The sequence below is a fragment of the Stenella coeruleoalba genome (assembly GCF_951394435.1).
Source record: "Stenella coeruleoalba genome assembly, chromosome: 2".
Lineage (NCBI taxonomy): Eukaryota > Metazoa > Chordata > Mammalia > Artiodactyla > Delphinidae > Stenella > Stenella coeruleoalba.
Genome location: NC_137147.1, coordinates 91175301 through 91195013, shown reverse-complemented (window position 1 = coordinate 91195013; position 19713 = coordinate 91175301). Strand labels below are relative to the sequence as shown.

At 38.0% G+C, this 19713-nt stretch overlaps 1 protein-coding gene across 2 annotated transcripts in view; it reads left to right on the top strand.

Moving 5' to 3' along the window:
* Positions 1–19713, top strand: part of SHC4 (SHC adaptor protein 4) — a 134257-nt gene that overhangs the window by 108210 nt on the left and 6334 nt on the right. For both annotated transcript variants that reach the window (XM_079914805.1, XM_079914804.1), the window contains one exon: positions 12046–12299. In XM_079914805.1, coding sequence (XP_079770931.1) covers positions 12046–12299 — 254 coding nt within the window. The remainder of the gene's footprint in view (positions 1–12045; positions 12300–19713) is intronic.

Below are 19713 nucleotides of genomic sequence, written 5' to 3'. Positions count from 1 at the left end.
CAATGAATTCAGATTTCTGCAGTGAATTTAACTGTTTAATGTAGAGTAGCCTGTGTGGATAAGGTAATATATGTTAGAGGGACAGTGTTTTGAAAAAAAGTTTCTGGACCCCAGGGGTTTTTTTTGTTTGTTTGTTTTTTAGGATAAATAATTGTATTTATTCGGGCTTCCCTGGTGGTGCAGTGGTTGAGAGTCCACCTGCCAATGCAGGGGACACGGGTTCGTGCCCTGATCCGGGAAGATCGCACATGCCATGGAGCAGCTGGGCCCGTGAGCCATGGCCGCTGAGCCTGCGTGTCCAGAGCCTGTGCTCTGCAACGGGAGAGGCCACAACAGTGAGAGGCCCGTGTACAGCAAAAAAAAAAAAAATTGTATTTATTCAAATATAGTTTTATTTTTATTGAGGTATAGTTGATTTACAGTGTTGTGTTGGTTTCAGGTGTACAGCAAAATGAATAAGTTATACATATACATATATCCACTCTTTTTAGATTCTTTTACCATATAGGCCATTGCAGAGAATTGAGTAGAGTTCCCTGTGCTGTACAGTAGGTCCTTATTAGTTATCTATTTTATATATAGTAGTGTGTATATGTCAGTCCCAGTCTCCCAATTTAGTCCCTTCCACCCCGCCTGCCTTGGACCTCAGGTTTTGGAAATAACTTTATAAGAGCATACACTCAATAGCTTCCATTTCATGGACTTTTCAAAGCAACACTTTTTTTTTTTAAGATGTTGGGTGTAGGAGTTTATTTATTTTTGCTGTGTTGGGTCTTCGTTTCTGTGCGAGGGCTTTCTCTAGTTGGGGCAAGCGGGGTCCACTCTTCATCACGGTGCGCGGGCCTCTCACCGTCACGGCCTCTCTTGTTGTGGAGCACAGGTTCCAGACGCGCAGGCTCAGTAGTTGTGGCTCACGGGCCTAGTCACTCCGTGGCATGTGGGATCCTCCCAGACCAGGGCTCGAACCTGTGTCCCCTGCATTAGCAGGCAGAGTCTCAACCACTGCGCCACCAGGGAAGCCCCAAAGCAACAATATTTTATTAGAAAATAAATTTAGTGGGTGGCCCAAATTATGTAATCTGGGATATTCCTTGATTTACAACTCCAGTTCCTTTATAAGCAAATCTTCAATGTTAAAAATCGTTATGGAACTTCCCTGGTGGCGCAGTGGTTGAGAATCTGCCTGCCAGTGCAGGGGACATGGGTTTGTGCCCTGGTCTGGGAAGATCCCACGTGCTGCGGAGCAACTAAGCTCATTTACCACAACTGTTGAGCCTGCGAGCCACAACTACTGAAGCTGCACTCCTAGAGCCCATGCTCCACAGCAAGAGAAGCCACCGCACTGAGAAGGCTGTGCACCGCGACGAAGAGTGGCCCCCGGTCGCCGCAACTAGAGAAAGCCCACGTGCAGCAATGAAGACCCAATGCAGCCAAAAATAAATAAATTAAATAAATAAATTTTAAAAAATCGTTATAACTCAAGCAAAGAAACTTTGCCTCTTGTCATAGACAATTCAATAATATGAAAGGCAAAATTAATCCATAATAACATTCCTGTCATTAGTTGAAAGTAAATAAGGCTTGTTCTGTCTAAAACTATAATGTCAAAATGCGTTTTCATTGATTCTAGCCTCTTTCTTTTTTCATCCTTTTTCCCTCTCCCTGCCTTGGTGGCAATATGTTTAATAATTTAGGCCTCTGGTTCTCTCTCACTCTTTATTTCCATTTGGGATTTAATGTACCATAGCCCTCCTGGACTTCTTGCTACCCCTTTGAGGTTAATTTCAGTGTATCACTGCTCCCTCCAAAAAAAGTTAACTCCAGCTTCAAAAGTATAAATAATGTTGATTTAAGAAAATCTAGTAAGATGGAGTAGGGATAACTTTATATATAACGTTCTGCAGAATGTCTTAAATACACCTCTTAACGTTTCCCCCCTAATGTTTCCTCCTGTTTCTTTCCTTCCTCCTGCAAAAATCCTCTTTATCTTCTTTAAGCATACTTAGCCTCCCTTACCCAGATTATTTACTAATTAGTTCAGTAAAACAAAACAAAAACAAATCCAGAGACAGGAACCTAATATATCTCAAGTATGCCTTCAGGGCTCCTCACTTCATCCTGTCACACTGCGAACATAGGAAAAGCTCTAACACAATCTTTAGTCTGATCAAACATGGCAGAAGGAAACCATTAGTACTGAAACTAATTTTTGTATTGATTTATTATTAGTTTCAGTCTTAGCTTCCATAACAAAGAACCCCCCCTAAATCCCATAGTGTAAAAAGGACTGAAGTTTATTTATTTTAGCTAATAGCCCAAAGATGGATGGTATAGGACTGGTGGGACAGCTTTGCCATTGTGACACTTGGCTTCCATCTCTGGTCTAAGAGCTTCAATGTGGTCTGAGGTCTTCTATCTTTAGTCTAAAATCTTGAGCTCTCACCATCCCATCTGTATTCAGCCAGTGGGAAGTAAGAAAGGCACGTGGAGTGCACACATGTTTCTTGAAAGGACATGACCCAGAAGTGGCAGACATCATTTGTTCTTACCTGCCATTGGCAGAACTTAGACATGGGGCCGTACCTAGCTTCACGTTACTCTAGCTGGGTGGCCATGTGCCCAGCTAAAAATAATTAGGAATTCCATAATGTAATGAAAGGGAGAATAGATATTGGCACACAATTAACTGTCCCTGCCCCTGCATACCTTTCTGCCACTCAAATATGCATGAGCTCTTCTTTTCACTTAGAACATATGCCTTCTCCCAAAGGGAGACCTTGCAAATACCCCGAACAGTTACAGCATCCAGCCTAAAGTCTGTGACATCTGGGTGATATGAAGTCCTCTCAATCAAGATTGGATGGGAATCCTTACTATTTGCCAAGTTGTCTGCCCTCTTCCACACCCAAAATTAGTGGTGGAAGAGGAATAAGATAGCCTCAATAAAAACCCACATTCACAAAAGGGAAGCAGGCAAAACACACAGTGGTCTTTGGTCCATAGTGATTACCAAATCCTGCCAGGCAGTAATTGTGAAGACTCCCTGAGCCGGAAGTGGAGAAAGTGATTTGCTTGGCCTGTGGTTCAGTGTTATGGGAGGAATCTCCTCGTCCATTGTTATCTGGGTTGTTCCTGCTGTTATCCTTCGTGTGTCCATCTAAAGTAGATGTTGGAGAAAGTGCCTTTCTTGGGGCTTCACCACTTGTACAGCTTATTTCCTGTTGATGTGGGTTTGAGAGATTGGAGTTTGCTTTAGAGGCCAAAAAGCCATAGACAAGAAGGGATTGTCATTTCTTTGGCAATGTATCTTCCTTAAAAACTTAGTAGGATTTCACTCTGTCCATTTAGAGTCAGTTCTACATGAAATTTCCCATAATATTCCTTCACTGTCCTTTTATTGCATGAAGAATGCTTTCTCTCTTCCTCTTATTTGTAGTTTCCGTGTTGTTTTTTCCTTGATCACTGATCTTTGAGATTTATTAATTTAACTGTTGTTTCCAAAGGACCCAGGTTTTGTTTTAATTTTTTTCTATTTTTTTGTTTTCTGTTTCATTGACTTCTATTTTTTATCTTTATTATGTCTTCCTTCTACTCTCTTTGGATTAAATTTCCTCCTCTTTATCTAGCTTGTACTACATTTTCTTCTATTGCCTTTATAGTTTTATTTCCAAATAAAATATTTATTTCACTTGAACTTTATATTTTCTATGAGGTAGGGGGTCTAACTTAATTTTATCTATGAAAGTGATCTAATTTTCCAAACAACATGGACTAAATAATGTTCTCTTTCTCTAGTGCCACTCTCCATTTTACTAGATTCCTTCTACATGTGTGAATCTGTTTCTGGGCCTTTATTCTGCTTTTTATATTGGCCCACTTGCTTGTTGTATACCAGTATATTAATTACTATATATGAATTACTGTGGCTTTTTAATATATCTTAATAGACATGTAATTTTTCCTTTGTATTACAGATTAATTTTTTTTCTTAGTACCACCTCGATCTTTCACTTAGGTTTAACATTTTATGTTAACATCTTATTTTACCAACTTTTTAGACACTTTGTAGAGGTGAATGTATTTTTCCCCTCAGTAACACGATAAATTTCTATTTTATAGTTTTCACACACCCAGTAATCCATACTGATAAATAATATACAGTTGATTCTCATAATTTGTGGGTTCCATATTTGAGAATTTGCTTACTTGCTAAGATTTGTTTGTAATCCCAGAATCAGTACTCGTGGCACGTTTGTGGTCATTTGTGGATATGTGCAAAGCAACAAAAATTTTGTGTCACCCAATGTGCACATTCCCAGCTGACGTCAAACAAGGCGACACTCTGCTTTCTTGTTTCAGCTCATACTGTAAACAAGTGAACTTTTGTGGTCTACTTAGTGCTGCATTTCCCACATTTTTGTGCTACCTCTTGATGACCTTGCTGTTTAAAATGACCCCCAAGTGTAGTGCTGAAGTGCTGTCTAGTGTTCCTAAGTGCAAGAAGGCTGTGATGTGCCTTACAGAGAAAATATGTGTCTTAGATAAGCTGAGTTCAGGCATGAGTTACAGTGCTGTTGGCCATGAGTTTAGTGTTATTAAATCAACAATATATACTAAATAAGGTGTCTAAACCCAAACACACATAAAACAAGTTTATGTAATGATTGATTGATTGATGAAAATATTGTGACCTGAAGCTTGGTAGAGCCTAACCCTGCATTTGTCCTAGGGGCAGTGGTTCCGTTTTCACTAAATCAGTGTTCTGGCAATTTTATAAAATATAACTACTTGCATAAAGAGACTGCTTATGGTCCTCCAGAATCAGAGATGGAGTCTTATAATACGTGGGGAGAAAAGGGTAGGCTTTTCTTCCCACAACAGAAAACTGAGGATTATCCCCCAACCCTGACACTTTTCTCACAAAAGTATATCCCTCTTCTGATTTTCCCTTTAGTTAGGTGGCTATCTTGACTCTTGTATACACTTTTAATTCTATAAACAGTGTTTTTAATTAAAAAGTAATACAAATACTCATAGAAGAAATCAAAATAATAAATAATGCTATTTTAAAATATGTACCTTCCCAAGGCTTAACACCATATACAGTTCCCTAAGATATTAGGAGTTCCTTCTGACTACTTCCAAAATGTTAATGCATGGTTAAGTATTTAGCTATCTACTTAAGTACCTCTGTCTGTCTACAGATAGATCTAATGATCAATCTATCTATCTAATCATTCTTCTTTAAAACGAAATGGAGTATCCCCTTCTGTACTTGTTCTTTTTCACTCCTCTATTTTAGAGATTTGTCCAAAGTAGCACATAATATTTTGTAGTTTTCTTTTTTTCCAGTTTTATTGAGATAAAATTTGACATATAGCATTGTATTGGTTTAAGGTATGCAACATACTGATTTGATATATATACATATATATTGCAAAACGATTACCACGCTAAGTTTAGTTAACATCCATCACCTCACATAGTTAGTTTTTTTTTCTTTGTGATGAGAACTTTTAAGATCTACCCTCAGCAACTTTCAAATATGCAATGCAGAATTGTTAACTATAGTTGCCATGTTGTACATTACATCCCCAGAACTTATTTATCTTATAACTAGAAGATTGCACCTTTTTAGCATTTCCCCCATCCCTCACTCTCTGTCTCTGGCAATCACCCATCTGTTTTCTGTTTCTATGAGTTCTGTTTTTTTGGATTCCACATATAAGTGAGATCATGCAGTGTCTTTCTCTGTCTGACTTACTTTATTTAGCATAATTCCTTCAAGGTCTATCCTTGTTGCAGTTGGCAGGACTTCCTTCTTTTTTATGGCTTAATCATATTCCACTGTGTATTTATATCATCTGTTCATCTGCCAGTAGATACTTAGGTTGTTTCCATGTCTTGGCTGTCAGAAATGATGCTTCAGTGCACATGGGGGTGTGGATATCTTTTCGAGATAGTGATTTCATTCCCTTCAGATATATACCCAGAAGTGGAATTGCTAGATCATATGGCAGTTTTTTAAAAGAATGTTTGAAGAACCTTCATTCTGTTTTCCATATGGCTGCACCAATTTACATTCTCACCAATAGTGCACAAGCGTTCTCTTTTCTCACCAACACTTAACCTCTTGTCTTTTTGATGATAGCCATTCCAACAGGTGTGAGGTGATATTTCATGTGGTTTGATTTACATTTTCTTGATGACTAGTGATATTGAGCATCTTTTCATATACCTGTTGGCCATTTGTATATCTTCTTTGAAAAGATGTCTATTCAGTTCCTCTGCCCATTTTTTAATTGGATTTTTTTTTTTTTTGCTATTGAGTTGTATGTGTTCTTTATATATTTTGGATATTAACCCCTTATCAGATAAATGATTTGCAAATATTTTTTCCCATTCTGTAGGTTGCCTTTTCCTTTTGTTGATGGTTTCCTTGGCTGTGCAAACTTTTGGTTTGATGTAGTCCCAACTTGCTTGTTTTTGCTTTCTTTGCCTTTGCTTTTGGTGTCAAATCCAAAAAAACATCGCCAAGACTGATGTCAAGGAGCTTACCCCTTGTTCTCTTCTAGGAGTGTTAGGATTTCAGGTCTTATGTTCAAGTCTTTAGTCCATTTTGAGTTGATTTTTGTGTATGGTGCAAGATAGGCATCCAGTTTCATTCTTTTACATGTGGCTGTCCAGTTTTCCCAGCACCATTTATTGAAGAGACTATCCTGTCCCCATTGTCTGTTCTTGGCTCCTTTGTTGTAAATTAATTGACCCTATATGTATGGATTTATTTCTTGGTTCTCTGTTTTGTTCTGTTGATCTATGTGTCTGTTTTTATGCCAATACCATACTGCTTTGATTACTATAGCTTTGTAATATAGTTTGAAATCAGGACACACCATGCCTTCAGCTTTATCCATCTTTCTCAGGATTGCTTTGGCTAGTTGAGATTTTTTTGTGGTTCCATACAAGTTTTAGGATTGTTTATTCTTTTTCTGTGAAAAATGCCATTGAAAAATTTTTTTTTTTTTTTGTGGTATGCGGGCCTCTCACTGTTGTGGCCTCTCCCGTTGTGAAGCACAGGCTCCGGACACGCAGGCTCAGCGGCCATGGCTCACGGGCCCAGCCACTCCGTGGCATGTGGGATCTTCCCGGACCGGGGCACGAACCCGTGTCCCCTGCATCGGCAGGTGGACTCTCAACCACTGCGCCACCAGGGAAGCCCCCATTGAAATTTTGATAGGGATTGTATTGAATCTATAGATTGCTTTGGGTAGTATGGACATTTAAAAAATGTTAATTATTCTAATCCATGAACACAAAATTTCTTTCCATTTGTTTGTACCTTCTTCAGTTTCTTTCATCAATGTCTTATAGTTTTCAGTGTATAGATCTTTCACTTCCTTGGTTAAGTTTATTCTTAAGTATCTTTTTCTTTTTGAAGTTATCATAAATGGGATTGTTTTCCTAATTTCTCTGATAGTTTATTAGTGTATAGAAATGCAAGTAATTTTTGTGTATTAATTTTGTATCCTGCAACTTTACTGACTTTGTTTATTCTAACAGTTTCTCTTTTTTTGGTGGAGTTTTAAGGTTTTCTATATATAATGTCACCTGCAAATAGGACAGTTTTACTTCTTCCTTTCTGATATGGATGTCTTTTATTTATTTTTCTTGCCTAATTGCTCTGGCTAGGACTTCCAATACTATGTTGAATAAAAGTGGTGAGAATGGGCATCCTTGTCTTGTTCCTGATCTTTTATACCTGGAATAAATGCCACTTGATGCTTTTAATGTATTGTTGAATTTGGTTTGTTAATATTTTGTTGAGGATTCTTGCATCTATGTTCACATGTGATACTGGCCTGTAATTTTCTGTTCTTGTGGTATCCTTGTTTGGTTTTGGTAGTAGTGTAACACTGGGCTTGTAAAATGTGTTTGGAAATGTTCCCTCCTATTTTTTGGATGGGATTGAGAAGAATTGATATTAATTACTCTTTAAATGTTTGGTAGAATTCCCTAATGAAGCCATCTGGTTGTGGACCTTTTTTTTTGTTGGTAGGTTTTTGATTAGTTGTTCAATCTTCTTACTAGTAATTCTTCTGTTCAGATTTTCTATTTCTTCATGATTGTCTTAGTGGGTTGTATGTTTTTAGGGATCTAAATCTATCCATTTTTTCTAAGTTATCCAATTTGTTGGCATAAAATTGTTCAGAGTAGTCTCTTATGATCCTTTGTATTTGTGTGGTATCATTTGTAATGTCTCCTTTTTCTTTTCTGATTTTATTTATTTGAGTCCTCTCTCTTTGGTCTTGGTCTGTCTAGCTAAAGGTTCGCTTATTTTGTTTATCGTTTAAAAAACCAGCTTAGTTTCTTTTCTATTGTATTTTTACTCTCTATTTCATTTATTCCTGTTCTGATATTTGTATTTTTCTTTCCTTCTATTAAATTTGGGCTTAGTTTGTTTTTCATTTTATAGTTCCTTGAGGTGTAAAGTTAGGTTGTTTATTTGCAATCTTTCATTTTTCTTATGGATGGAGGCGTTAATTGCTAAAAACTTGACTCTTAGAACTGTCTTTGCTGCATCCCATAAGTTTTGGTACATAGTTTTCATTTGTCTCAAAATATTTTAATTTTCAATTAAATTACTTGCCTCAAGTTATATTCTGACTTCTCCTTTGATTTCTTCTTTGATCCGTTGGTTGTTCAGTGGCATGTTTTTTAATCTCCATGTATTTGTGAATTTTCCAATTTTCTTCTTGTAATTGATTTCTAGTTTCATATCACTTTGGTTGGAAAAGATGCTTGGTATGATTTCCATATCCTTAAATTTATTAAGACTTGTTTTGTGGCCTAACATGTGATCTGTCCTGGGGAGTGTCCCATGTGTGTTTGAGAAGAATGTGTATTCTTTTGCTTGGAATGTTCTGTAAATGTCTGTTAAGTCAATCTGATCTAATGTGTAATTTAAGTCCAGTGTTCCTTATGATTTTCTGTGTGAATGATCTATCTATTTTTGAAAGTGGGGTATTAAAGTCCCATACTCTAATTGTATTGCTGTTGATTTCTCCCTTCAGGTCTGTTAATATTTGCTTTATATATTTAGGTGCTCCTATGTTGGTTGCATATTTTTTTTTATTTTCAATTGTTTTATAGTATTCTATTGTATGAGTGAATCATAATTTGTATAACCAATCCTTTATTGATGGACATCTAATTTTTCCCTGTCCTTTGCTAGTATAATGATCAATACTGTCAAAAAAATCCATTTACATGTGCTTTAAAAAAAATTGAATGCATCAATATGCTGTCTTCACAGTTCACATTGGTTTCTTTAGATGTCTTGTTCTTTCTTTCTCATTGGAATTACTTGCAATTGTTTAATCCAGATTTTAGATGTTAGATTTTTTTCTCTTCCTTAAACCGTATTCCCCCATTTCAAAAGTTTTACTCACCAGATACATATGGGTGTGGATATTCATATATATCTTGTTTTCCTGAATTTCTGGTTGTGACACTGTGTCTTTAGTTGCTAATGGGAACTCCAAGATGACATGATTATTTTCTTCCATGATTCCTGTCACTTTTTTCTTTTTTGATCTCAGTTCAATCCAGAGTGATTTAAGCAACCTTCCTTGTTGCTTCCTTAACTGTCAGTACTTCTGAGAAAATATAATTATATCAAGTTAATAATTCATTAAATAGTATATGGAAATTATATATAATTAACTGTATTTAAATTATGATTATATTTTTCAAAGTCAACTTTATGTATGAAAAGGAGTCCATACTAGACAATGCACCACAATGTTAAAGAGTGGTTGTATTTGGTGATAGGATGAAAAGTGATTAATTTTCTTTGTTTTTCTGTGTTTACCAGATTTTTTTTAAAAAATGTGTAACTTTTAAACTTAAAGCAAAAGTTTAAAAAATATGTTAGATATTCTGCTTTTAGAAAAATTATATTTTCAGCAAATGTTTGGATGATTGAAAATCTCCCAGCTTTTAGAAAAGTTATATTTTCAGCAAATGTTTGGATGATTGAAATTGTGCTAATTTGGGAAACTATGTTAGGAAAATAATGTCCATATCCTCAGGCTGGCCCATGATCTATTGCCTCTTTTCAAGATGATATAATGTCTGTTTTTCTTTTGTTTTGTTCTTGTCCAAGAGTGCTCCACAATCTCAGAATAAACCAAAAACCATCATGCACTAAGATGTGTGCACCTACATACACATACATGCATCTCCCTCACACTCACACACTTTCTCTCTCACGTACACAAACACACACACAACTACTCATCAGAAGTTCTCTATTATGCCTGAAAGCAGGCAGCACTAAGGCCAACTACAAATATTATTCATCAAATCTGGACACATTTCTTCAGGCTTTTTCTGGTAACCATAGGTAGAACCTGATTGTAGAGGAGAATATGTTTAGCCACTAGATACAGACTGAAGATATTTTGAAAAAGTTATATTCATGAATGCTGCATCGAAATTGTGATATGCAGAGAGAAGTTCTTAAATAGTGCCCAAACTATAACATATTAATAGGAGACTGGATTATGTCTACAGGGCACTTGTTTTGTGTAAGTTATAAAACTTAAAGTCAAGAGGATTTCTCATTTGTGAGACCCTTGTGTAAGGACATGGAAACATTCCTTTGCATTTATAAAGAGAAAGCTGGTTTCTATGCAAAAGATCCTTTGAATTTAAAAAGACAAAGTCTGATTTCTATGGTTATTTTCCTAGTAAATTTGCCATATTAAACATACAACTTTTGGGAAGTCCTTGCTGGTCCAGTGGTTAGGACTCCATGCTTCCACTGCAGGGGGCACAGGTTCAGTCCCTCACTGGGGAACTAAGATCACGCATGCTGTGCAGCACAGCCAAAAAAAATACATAAATAAGCAAACATCCAACTTTTATCTGGATTCAGACCTGAGAATTTTGTGTTATTCCTTCTAGAGATGCTGTATATCATCCTGATAGCTTTGCTGTCTATTTGGGGACCTTTGTGGGTTATACAGAAGTAGAGTGGCTAGACCAGTTTTGAAAATTAAAAGATTTTCTCATCCAAGCCAAATTTTAGAGTGTGGTGATTAAGAACCTGGGCTCTGATGATAGATCTCATTTCAAATTGCAGATCTACAACGTATTAGCAGTGTGACTTTGGGTAAGTCTTTTAACCTTTTAAAAGATCCGTTTCCTTCCCATTTAATTTTGAGAGCCAAACAGGATAATACATGTAAAGCATTGAGCAGTGCCTATCGTACTCAATAAATGTGAGCTACATAATAATTGTTATTACTGTGAGTACCAATAATACTATAAAGGGCTACCTGGATGTACCTTCTCATCCCCAGTGCTCTCAACTCTGGATAACATTCTGTAGAGCCATGGGAACTTGCCTCAGGCCATGCCTCCCTGATGATTACCTTCTTCTACTTGATCAATTCTGCTTTGTCCAGGCAGGGGAATTACACAAACAGCAAAGTGGTCATTTACTAGGAATGCTGTAAGCTTCAGCACGGCTTTAAAGTTGACGGACAGAAGCATCTCTGAAGCACATTAGTAATTTGGTTTAAAAGAAAAAGCTCAATATTAAAAAGTGGGCATAGCCCAAAGTTACTGTAGGCATTTTCAAAGCATTTGAGAATGATTTAGAAGTTATCTATAGTCCAGGTACAGCACAAACCTCTTTCTCTTTAACATACAGCCCATGGGACATAAAGAGACTCTCTCTGCACTTATGAAAGCAGTTCTTATGGGTCAGTTCCATTTCTCATTTGAAAGGAAAACTGCACCTGGGCAAGGCTTTCCTGGTAACAGAAGCCAAAGGCAATGTTTGGATCTACCATTAAATTAGAGACTGTTGGAAATTCTAGAAACAAAAACCCCATTTGTTCCAGAAATAGCACTATTTAAAGAGTGCCTGGCACACAGTAGGTCCTCAAATTATATCTGGTGAGTGAATGAATGAATGAATGAAAGGATGGATGAGGAGGTAACTTGGTGGTGTCTCTCTTTGTATTTTGACTTCAGAGGCACCAGAAACTGTTCAGCCAGGTGCCACGGCCCAGCCTGCCAGCTCACATTCTTTGCCACACATTAAGCAGCAGCTGCGGAATGAAGACTGCTACCACGGCAAGCTGAGCAGGAAAGCAGCAGAGAGCCTCTTGGTAAAGGATGGGGACTTTTTGGTTCGAGAGAGTGCAACATCTCCTGGCCAGTATGTGCTGAGTGGGCTACAGGGAGGCCAGGCAAAACATCTTCTCCTGGTGGATCCCGAAGGCAAGGTATTATTGACCCCCATTAGAGTTTCACAGGATCTTGTGATTCAGGTTGCTCTGAGTGATAGGTCTAAAGCCTGATACTGAAGAGTGTTTAAGGTTAAGGGTTTACTTTTTCTTGAACCCTCCAGCTAGAGCAGGAAGTGGTAAATAGAGGCTAGTGGAGGGGTTTGAGTGGGAGCCACCCTAGAGGATCACTTAGAGGACAGCCTCTTTCTGCCCTTCTCAGTGCAGTTCAGTGAGTTAAATGAATACCTCCTACATGGAAGTATGGGAATTCATTGATCGGTATCACATACAGAGTCCGTGCTCTCAGGGTGCTTATAATTTCATAAGACGATGCTTAAATAATTATGGATGAATAACATAAGAATGGTTCAACCAAAGCATTATGGTGTTTCTCAGGATAGAAGGGGGTGCTCCGATTGAGGCAAACTGAAAAGGCTTCTTGCAGGGTCTGACATGTAAGAGGAACCTTGAAAGAGGGCAAAAGTTTTAAAGGGAGACATTTGGAGCATAAGGAAGGAATCACAGGAGCAAACAGAGCGGTAGAATGGTATTAAATAAAAGAGGTATGGCTAGAGCGGAGGATACCTGTAGACAGAAATGATCCTGGACAAAAAACAATTATCAAAATAGTAATAGTAAGTTCTTCTCTATAAATAATTACTATAAATGTAAGTGGATTAAACTTCCCAAACAAAAGATGCAGAATAACTGGATGGAGAGCTAAATGGACAGGATCCAACTATATGTATGCTATTTATAGGAGGCTCACTTTAGATTTAAGGACACACATAGGCTGAAAGTGAAAGGATGGAAAAAGATATTGCATGCAAATAATAACCAAAAGAGAGCAGAGGTGGTCATACTTTTATGAGGCAAAATATTTGTAGGAATATATATGATAGAATGTATCAAAAAGTAACATGGCAAAAAGGTTGCTTGCAAATTTGGATTGGGTGACAGTGTTTACCATTTTCCTAACTGGGAATGACAGTTGCTTTAAAAAGGTAATGGGGGGGGACCTTAAAGATGGCAGAGGAGTAAGACTTGGACATCACCTTCCTTCCCACAAATACATCAGAAATACGTCTACATGTGGAACAGCTCCTACAGAACACCACCTGAATGCTGGCAGAAGACCTCAGACTTCCCAAAAGCAAGAAACTCCCTATGTACCTGGGTAGGGCAAAAGAAAAAATAAAAATCAGAGACAAAAGAATAGGGACGGGACCTGTACCTCTGGGAGGGAGCTGTGAAGGAGGAAAAGTTTCCACACACTAGGAAGCCCCTTCACTGGAGGAGACGGGGGGTGGATCGGGGGGGAAGCTTCGGAGCCATGGAGGAGAGCGTACCAACAGTGGTGTAGAGGGAAAAGCGGAGAGATTCCTGCACAGAGGATCCGTGCTGACCAGCACTCACCAGCCTGAGAGGATTGTCTGCTCACCTGCCAGGGTGGGTGGGGGCTGGGAGCTGAGGCTCGGGCTTCGGAAGTCAGATCCCAGAGAGAGGACTGGGGTTGGCTGAGTGGACACAACCTGAAGGGGGCTAGTGCACCACAGCTAGCCAGGAGGGAGTCCACGAAAAAGTCTGGAACGCCTAAGAGGCAAGAGACCATTGTTTCGGGGTGCACAAGGAGAGGGGATTCAGAGCACCGCCTAAACGAGCTCTGGAGACAGGCAGGAGACACGGCTATCAGCATGGACACCAGAGACGGCCATGAAATGCTAAGGCTGCTGTTGCAGCCACCAAGAAGCCTGTGTGCAAGCACAGGTCACTGTCCATACCTCCCCTCCTGGGAGCCTCTGCAGCCCACCACTACCAGGGTCCCATGATCCACAGACAACTTCCCCGGGAGAACACGTGGTGCACCTCAGGTTGTTGCAACATCACGCTGGCCTCTGCCTCCACAGGATCGCCCGCATTCTGTACCCCTCCCTCCACCTGGCCTGACTGAGCCAGAGGCCCCTAATTAGCCACTCCTTTAACTGCCTCCTGTCTGGGTGAAGAGCAGAAACCAGAGGGCGACCTACATGAAGATGCGAGGCGAAATCCACAGCTGAACCCAGGAGCTGTGCGAACAAAGAAGAGAAAGGGAAATCTCTCCCAGCAGCCTCAGGAGCAGCAGATTAAATCTCCACAATCAGCTTCATGTACCCTGCATCTGTGGAATACCTGAATAGACAACGAACCATCCCAAAATTGAGGTGGTGGACTTTGGGAGCAACTGTAGACTTGGGGTTTGCTTTCTGCACCGAATTTGTTTCTGGTTTTATGTTTATCTTAGTTTAGTATTTAGAGCTTATTATCATTGGTAGATTTGTTTATTGATTTGGTGGCTCTCTTCCTTTCTTTTTAATATAGATATATGTATATATATATATATGTATATATATATATATATTTTTCCTTATTCTCTTTTTGTGAGTGTGAATGTTTATTCTTCTTTGTGTGATTTTGTCCGTATAGGTTTGCTTTTACCATTTCTCCTAGGGTTCTGTCTGTCCATTTTTTTTTTTTTTTAGTATAGTTTTTAACACTTGTTATCATTGGTGGATTTGTTTGTTAGTTTGGTTGCTCTCTTCTTTCTTTTTTTTAAATTTATTTTTATTTTTTTAATTACTTTTTAGTTTTTTTATTTTAATAAAATTTATTTTTTATTTTAAAATTTTTATTTATTTATTTATTTTCTTTCTTTCTTTTTTCTCTCTTTTCTTCTGAGCCTTGTGGCTGACAGGGTCTTGGTGCTCTGGCCAGGTATCAGGCCTGAGCCTCTGAGGTGGGGGAGCCAAGTTCAGGACATTGGTCCACCAGAGACCTCCTGGCCCCACGTAATATCAATTGGTGGAGCTCTCCCACAGCTCTCCGTCTCAAAGCTAAGACCCAGCTCCACTGAACGACCAGCAAGCTCCGGTGCTGGACACCACATGCCAAACAACTAGCAAGACAGGAACACAACTCCACCCATTAGCAGAGAGACTGCCTAAAATCATACTACGTTCTCAGACACCCCAAAACACACCACCGGACGTGGTCCTGCCCACCAGAAAGACAAGATCCAGCCTCATCCACCAGAACACAGGCAGCAGTCTTGTCCACCAGGAAGCCTACACAACCCACTGAACCAGCTTTACCCACTGGGGGCAGACACCAAAAATGGGAACTATGAACCTACAGCCTGTGAAAAGGAGACTGCAAACACAGTAAGTTAAGCAAAATGAGAAGACAGGGAAACACACAACAGATGAAGGAGCAGGGTAAAAACCACCAGACCTAACAAATGAAGAGGAAATAGGCAGTCTACCTGTAAAAGAATTCAGAGTAATGATAGTAAAAGTAAAGATGATCCAAAATCTTGGAAATAGAATTGAGAAACTATAAGAGTGGTTAAATAAGGACTTAGAAGAACTAAAGAGCAAACAAACAATGATGAACAACACAATAAATGAAATTAACGATTCTCTAGGAGGAATCAATAGCAGAATAACTGAGGCAGATGAATGGATAAATGACCTGGAAGATAAAATAATGCAAACAACTACCGCAGAGCAGAATAAAGAAAAAAGAATGAAACGAATTGAGTACAGTCTCAGAGACCTCTGGGACAACATTAACTGCACCAATATTCGAATTATAGGGGTCCCAGAAGAAAAGAAAAGAAAGGGACTAAGAAAATATTTGAAGAGATTACAGTTGAAAACTTCCCTAATATGGGAAAGGAAATAGTCAATCAAGTCCAGGAAGCACAGAGAGTCCCATACAGGATAAATCCAAGGAGAAACATGCCAAGACACATATTAATCAAACTATCAAAAATTAAATACAAAGAAAAAATATTGAAAGAAAGGGAAAAGCAACAAATAACATACAAGGGAATCCCCATAATGTTAACAGCTGATCTTTCAGCAGACATTCTGCAAACCAGAAGGGAGTGGCAGGACATATTTAAAGTGATGAAAGGGAAAAACCTACAACCAAGATTACTCTACCCAGCAAGGATCTCATTCAGATTCAATGGAGAAATTAAAACCTTTACAGACAAGTGAAAGCTAAGATAGTTCAGCACCACCAAACCAGCTTTACAACAAATGCTAAAGGAACTTCTCTAGGCAGGAGACACAAGAGAAGGAAAAGACCTACAATAACAAACCCAAAACAATGAAGAAAATGATAATAGGAACATACATATTGATAATTACCTTAAATGTAAATGGATTAAATGCTCCAACCAAAAGACATAGACTGGCTGAATGGATAAAAAAACAATATTTGCTGTCTACAAGAGACCCACTTCAGACCTAGGGACACATACAGATTGAAAGTGAGGGGATAGAAAAAGATATTCCATGCAAATGTAAATCATAAGAAAGCTGGAGTAGCATTTCTCCTATCAAACAAAATAGACTTTAAAATAAAGACTATTACAAGAGACAAAGAAGGACACTACATAATGATCAAGGGATCAATCCAAGATGAAGATACAACAATTGTAAATACTTATGCACCCAACATAGGAGCACCTCAATACATAAGGCAAATGCTAACAGCCATAAAAGGGGAAATCGACAGTAACATAGTCATAGTAGGGGACTTTAACACCCCACTTTCACCAATGGGCAGTTCATACAAAATGAATATAAATAAGGAAACATAAGTTTTAAATGATATTTTAAACAAGATGGACTTAATTGATATTTATAGGTCATTCCATCCAAAAACAACAGAATACACTTTCTTCTCAAGTGCTCATGGAACATTCTCCAGGATAGATCATATCTAGGGTCACAAATCAAGCCACAGTACATTTAAGAAAATTGAAACCGTATCAGGTATCTTCTGTGACCACACCGCTATGAGACTAGATATCAATTACAGGAAAAAAATCTGTAAAAAATGCAAACACATGGAGGCTAAACAATACACTACTAAATAACCAAGAGATCACTGAAGAAATCAAAGAGGAAATAAACAAATACCTAGAAACAAATGACAGTGAAAACGCAATGACCCAAAACCTATGCGATGCAGCAAAAGCAGTTCTAAGAGGGAATTTTATAGCAATACAACCTACCTCAAGGAAAAAGAAACATCTCAAATAAACAACCTAATCTTACACCTAAAGTAATTAAAGAAAGAAGAACAAAAAAACCTCCAAAGTTAGCAGAAGGAAAGAAATCATAAATATCAGATCAGAAATAAATGAAAAAGAAATTAAGGAAATGATAGCAAAGATCAATAAAACTAAAAGCTGGTTCTTTGAGAATATAAACAGAATTGATAAAGCATTAGCCAGACTCATCAAGAAAAAAAGGAAGAACACTCAAATCAATAGAATTAGAAATAAAAAGGAGAAGTAACAATTGACACTTCAGAAATACAAAGGATCGTGAGAGATTACTACAAGCAACTCTATGCCAATAAAATGGACAACCTGGAAGAAATGAACAAATTCTTAGAAAAGCACAACCTTCTGAGACTGAACCAGGAAGAAATAGAAAATATAAACAGACCAATCACAAGCACTGAAATTGAGACTGTGATTAAAAATCTTCCAACAAACAAAAGCCCAGGACCAGAGGGCTTCACAGGTGAATTCTATCAAACATTTAGAGAAGAGCTAGCACCTATCCTTCTCGAACTCTTCCAAAAAGTTGCAGAGGGAGGAGCACTCCCAAACTCATTCTACGAGGCCACCATCACCCTGATACCAAAATCAGACAAAGATGTCACAGAAAAAGAAAACTACAGACCAATATCACTGATGAACATAGATGCAAAAATCCTCAACAAAATACTAGCAAACAGAATCCAATAGCACATTAAAAGGATCATACACCACGATCAAGTGGGATTTATCCCAGAGATGCAAGGATTCTTCAATATACACAAATCAATCAATGTTATAAACCATATTAACAAATTGAAGGATAAAAACCATATGATCATCTCAGATGCAGAAAAAGCTTTTGACAAAATTCAACTCCTATTTATGATAAAAACCTTCTAGAGAGTAGGCATAGGGGGAACTTACCTCAACATAATGAAAGCAGACATGATAAACCCACAGCCAACATCATTCTCAATGGTGAAAAACAAACCATTTCCTCTAAGATCAGGAACAAGACAAGTTTGTCCACTCTCACCACTATTATTCAACATAGTTTTGGAAGGTTTAGCCACAGCAATCAAAGAAAAAGAAATGAAAGGAATCCAAATCAGAAAAGAAGAAGTAAAACTGTCACTGTTTGCAGATGACATGACACTATGCATAGAGAGTCCTAAAGATTCTACCAGAAAACCACTAGATCTAATCAATGAATTCAGTAGAGTAGCAGGATACAAAATTAATGCACAGAAATCTCTTGCATCCCTATACACTAATGATGAAAAATCAGGAAGAGAAATTAAGGAAACACTCCCATGTACCATTGCAGCAAAAAGAATAAAATACCTAGGAATAAACCTACCAAAGGAGACAAGAGACCTGTATGCAGAAAACTATAAGACACTGATGAAAGAAATTAAAGATGATACAAACAGATGGAGAGGTATACCATGTTCTTGGATTGGAAGAATCAACATTGTGAAAATGACTATACTACTGAAAGCAATCTATGGATTCACGGCGGTCTTTCTCAATCTACCAATGGCATTTTTCACAGAACTAGAACAAAAAATTTCACAATTTGTATGGAAACACAAAAGACCCCCAATAGCCAAAGCAATCTTAAGAAAGAAAAACGGAGCTGGAGGAATCAGGCTTCTTGACTTCAGACTATACTACAGAGTTACAGTAATCAAGACAGTATGGTACTGGCACAAAAAAAGAAATATAGATCAATGGAACAGGATAGAAAGCCCAGAGATAAACCCATGCACATATGGTCACCTTATCTTTGATAAAAGAGGCAAGAATATACAAAGGAGAAAAGACAACCTCTTCAATAAGTGGTGCTGGGAAAACTGGACAGCTACATGCAAAATAATGAAATTAGAACACTCCCTAACACCGTACACAAAAATAAACTCAAAATGGATTAAAGACCTAAATGGCCGGACACTTATAAAACTCTTAGAGGAACACATAGGCAGAACACTCTATGACTCTCTATGAACACTCTATAACACTCTATGACATAAAACACAGCAAGATCATTTCTGACCCACCTCCTAGATAAATGGAAATAAAAACAAAAATAAACAAATGGGACCTAAGAAATTTAAAAGCTTTTGCATAGCAAAGGAAACCATAAACAACACGAAAAGACAACCTTCAGAATGGGAGAAAATATTTGCAAATGAAGCAATTGACAAAGGATAATCTCCAAAATATACAAGCAGCTCATGCAGCTCAATATCAAAAAAAACAAACAACCCACTCCAAAAATGGGCAGAAGACCTAAATAGACATTCTCCG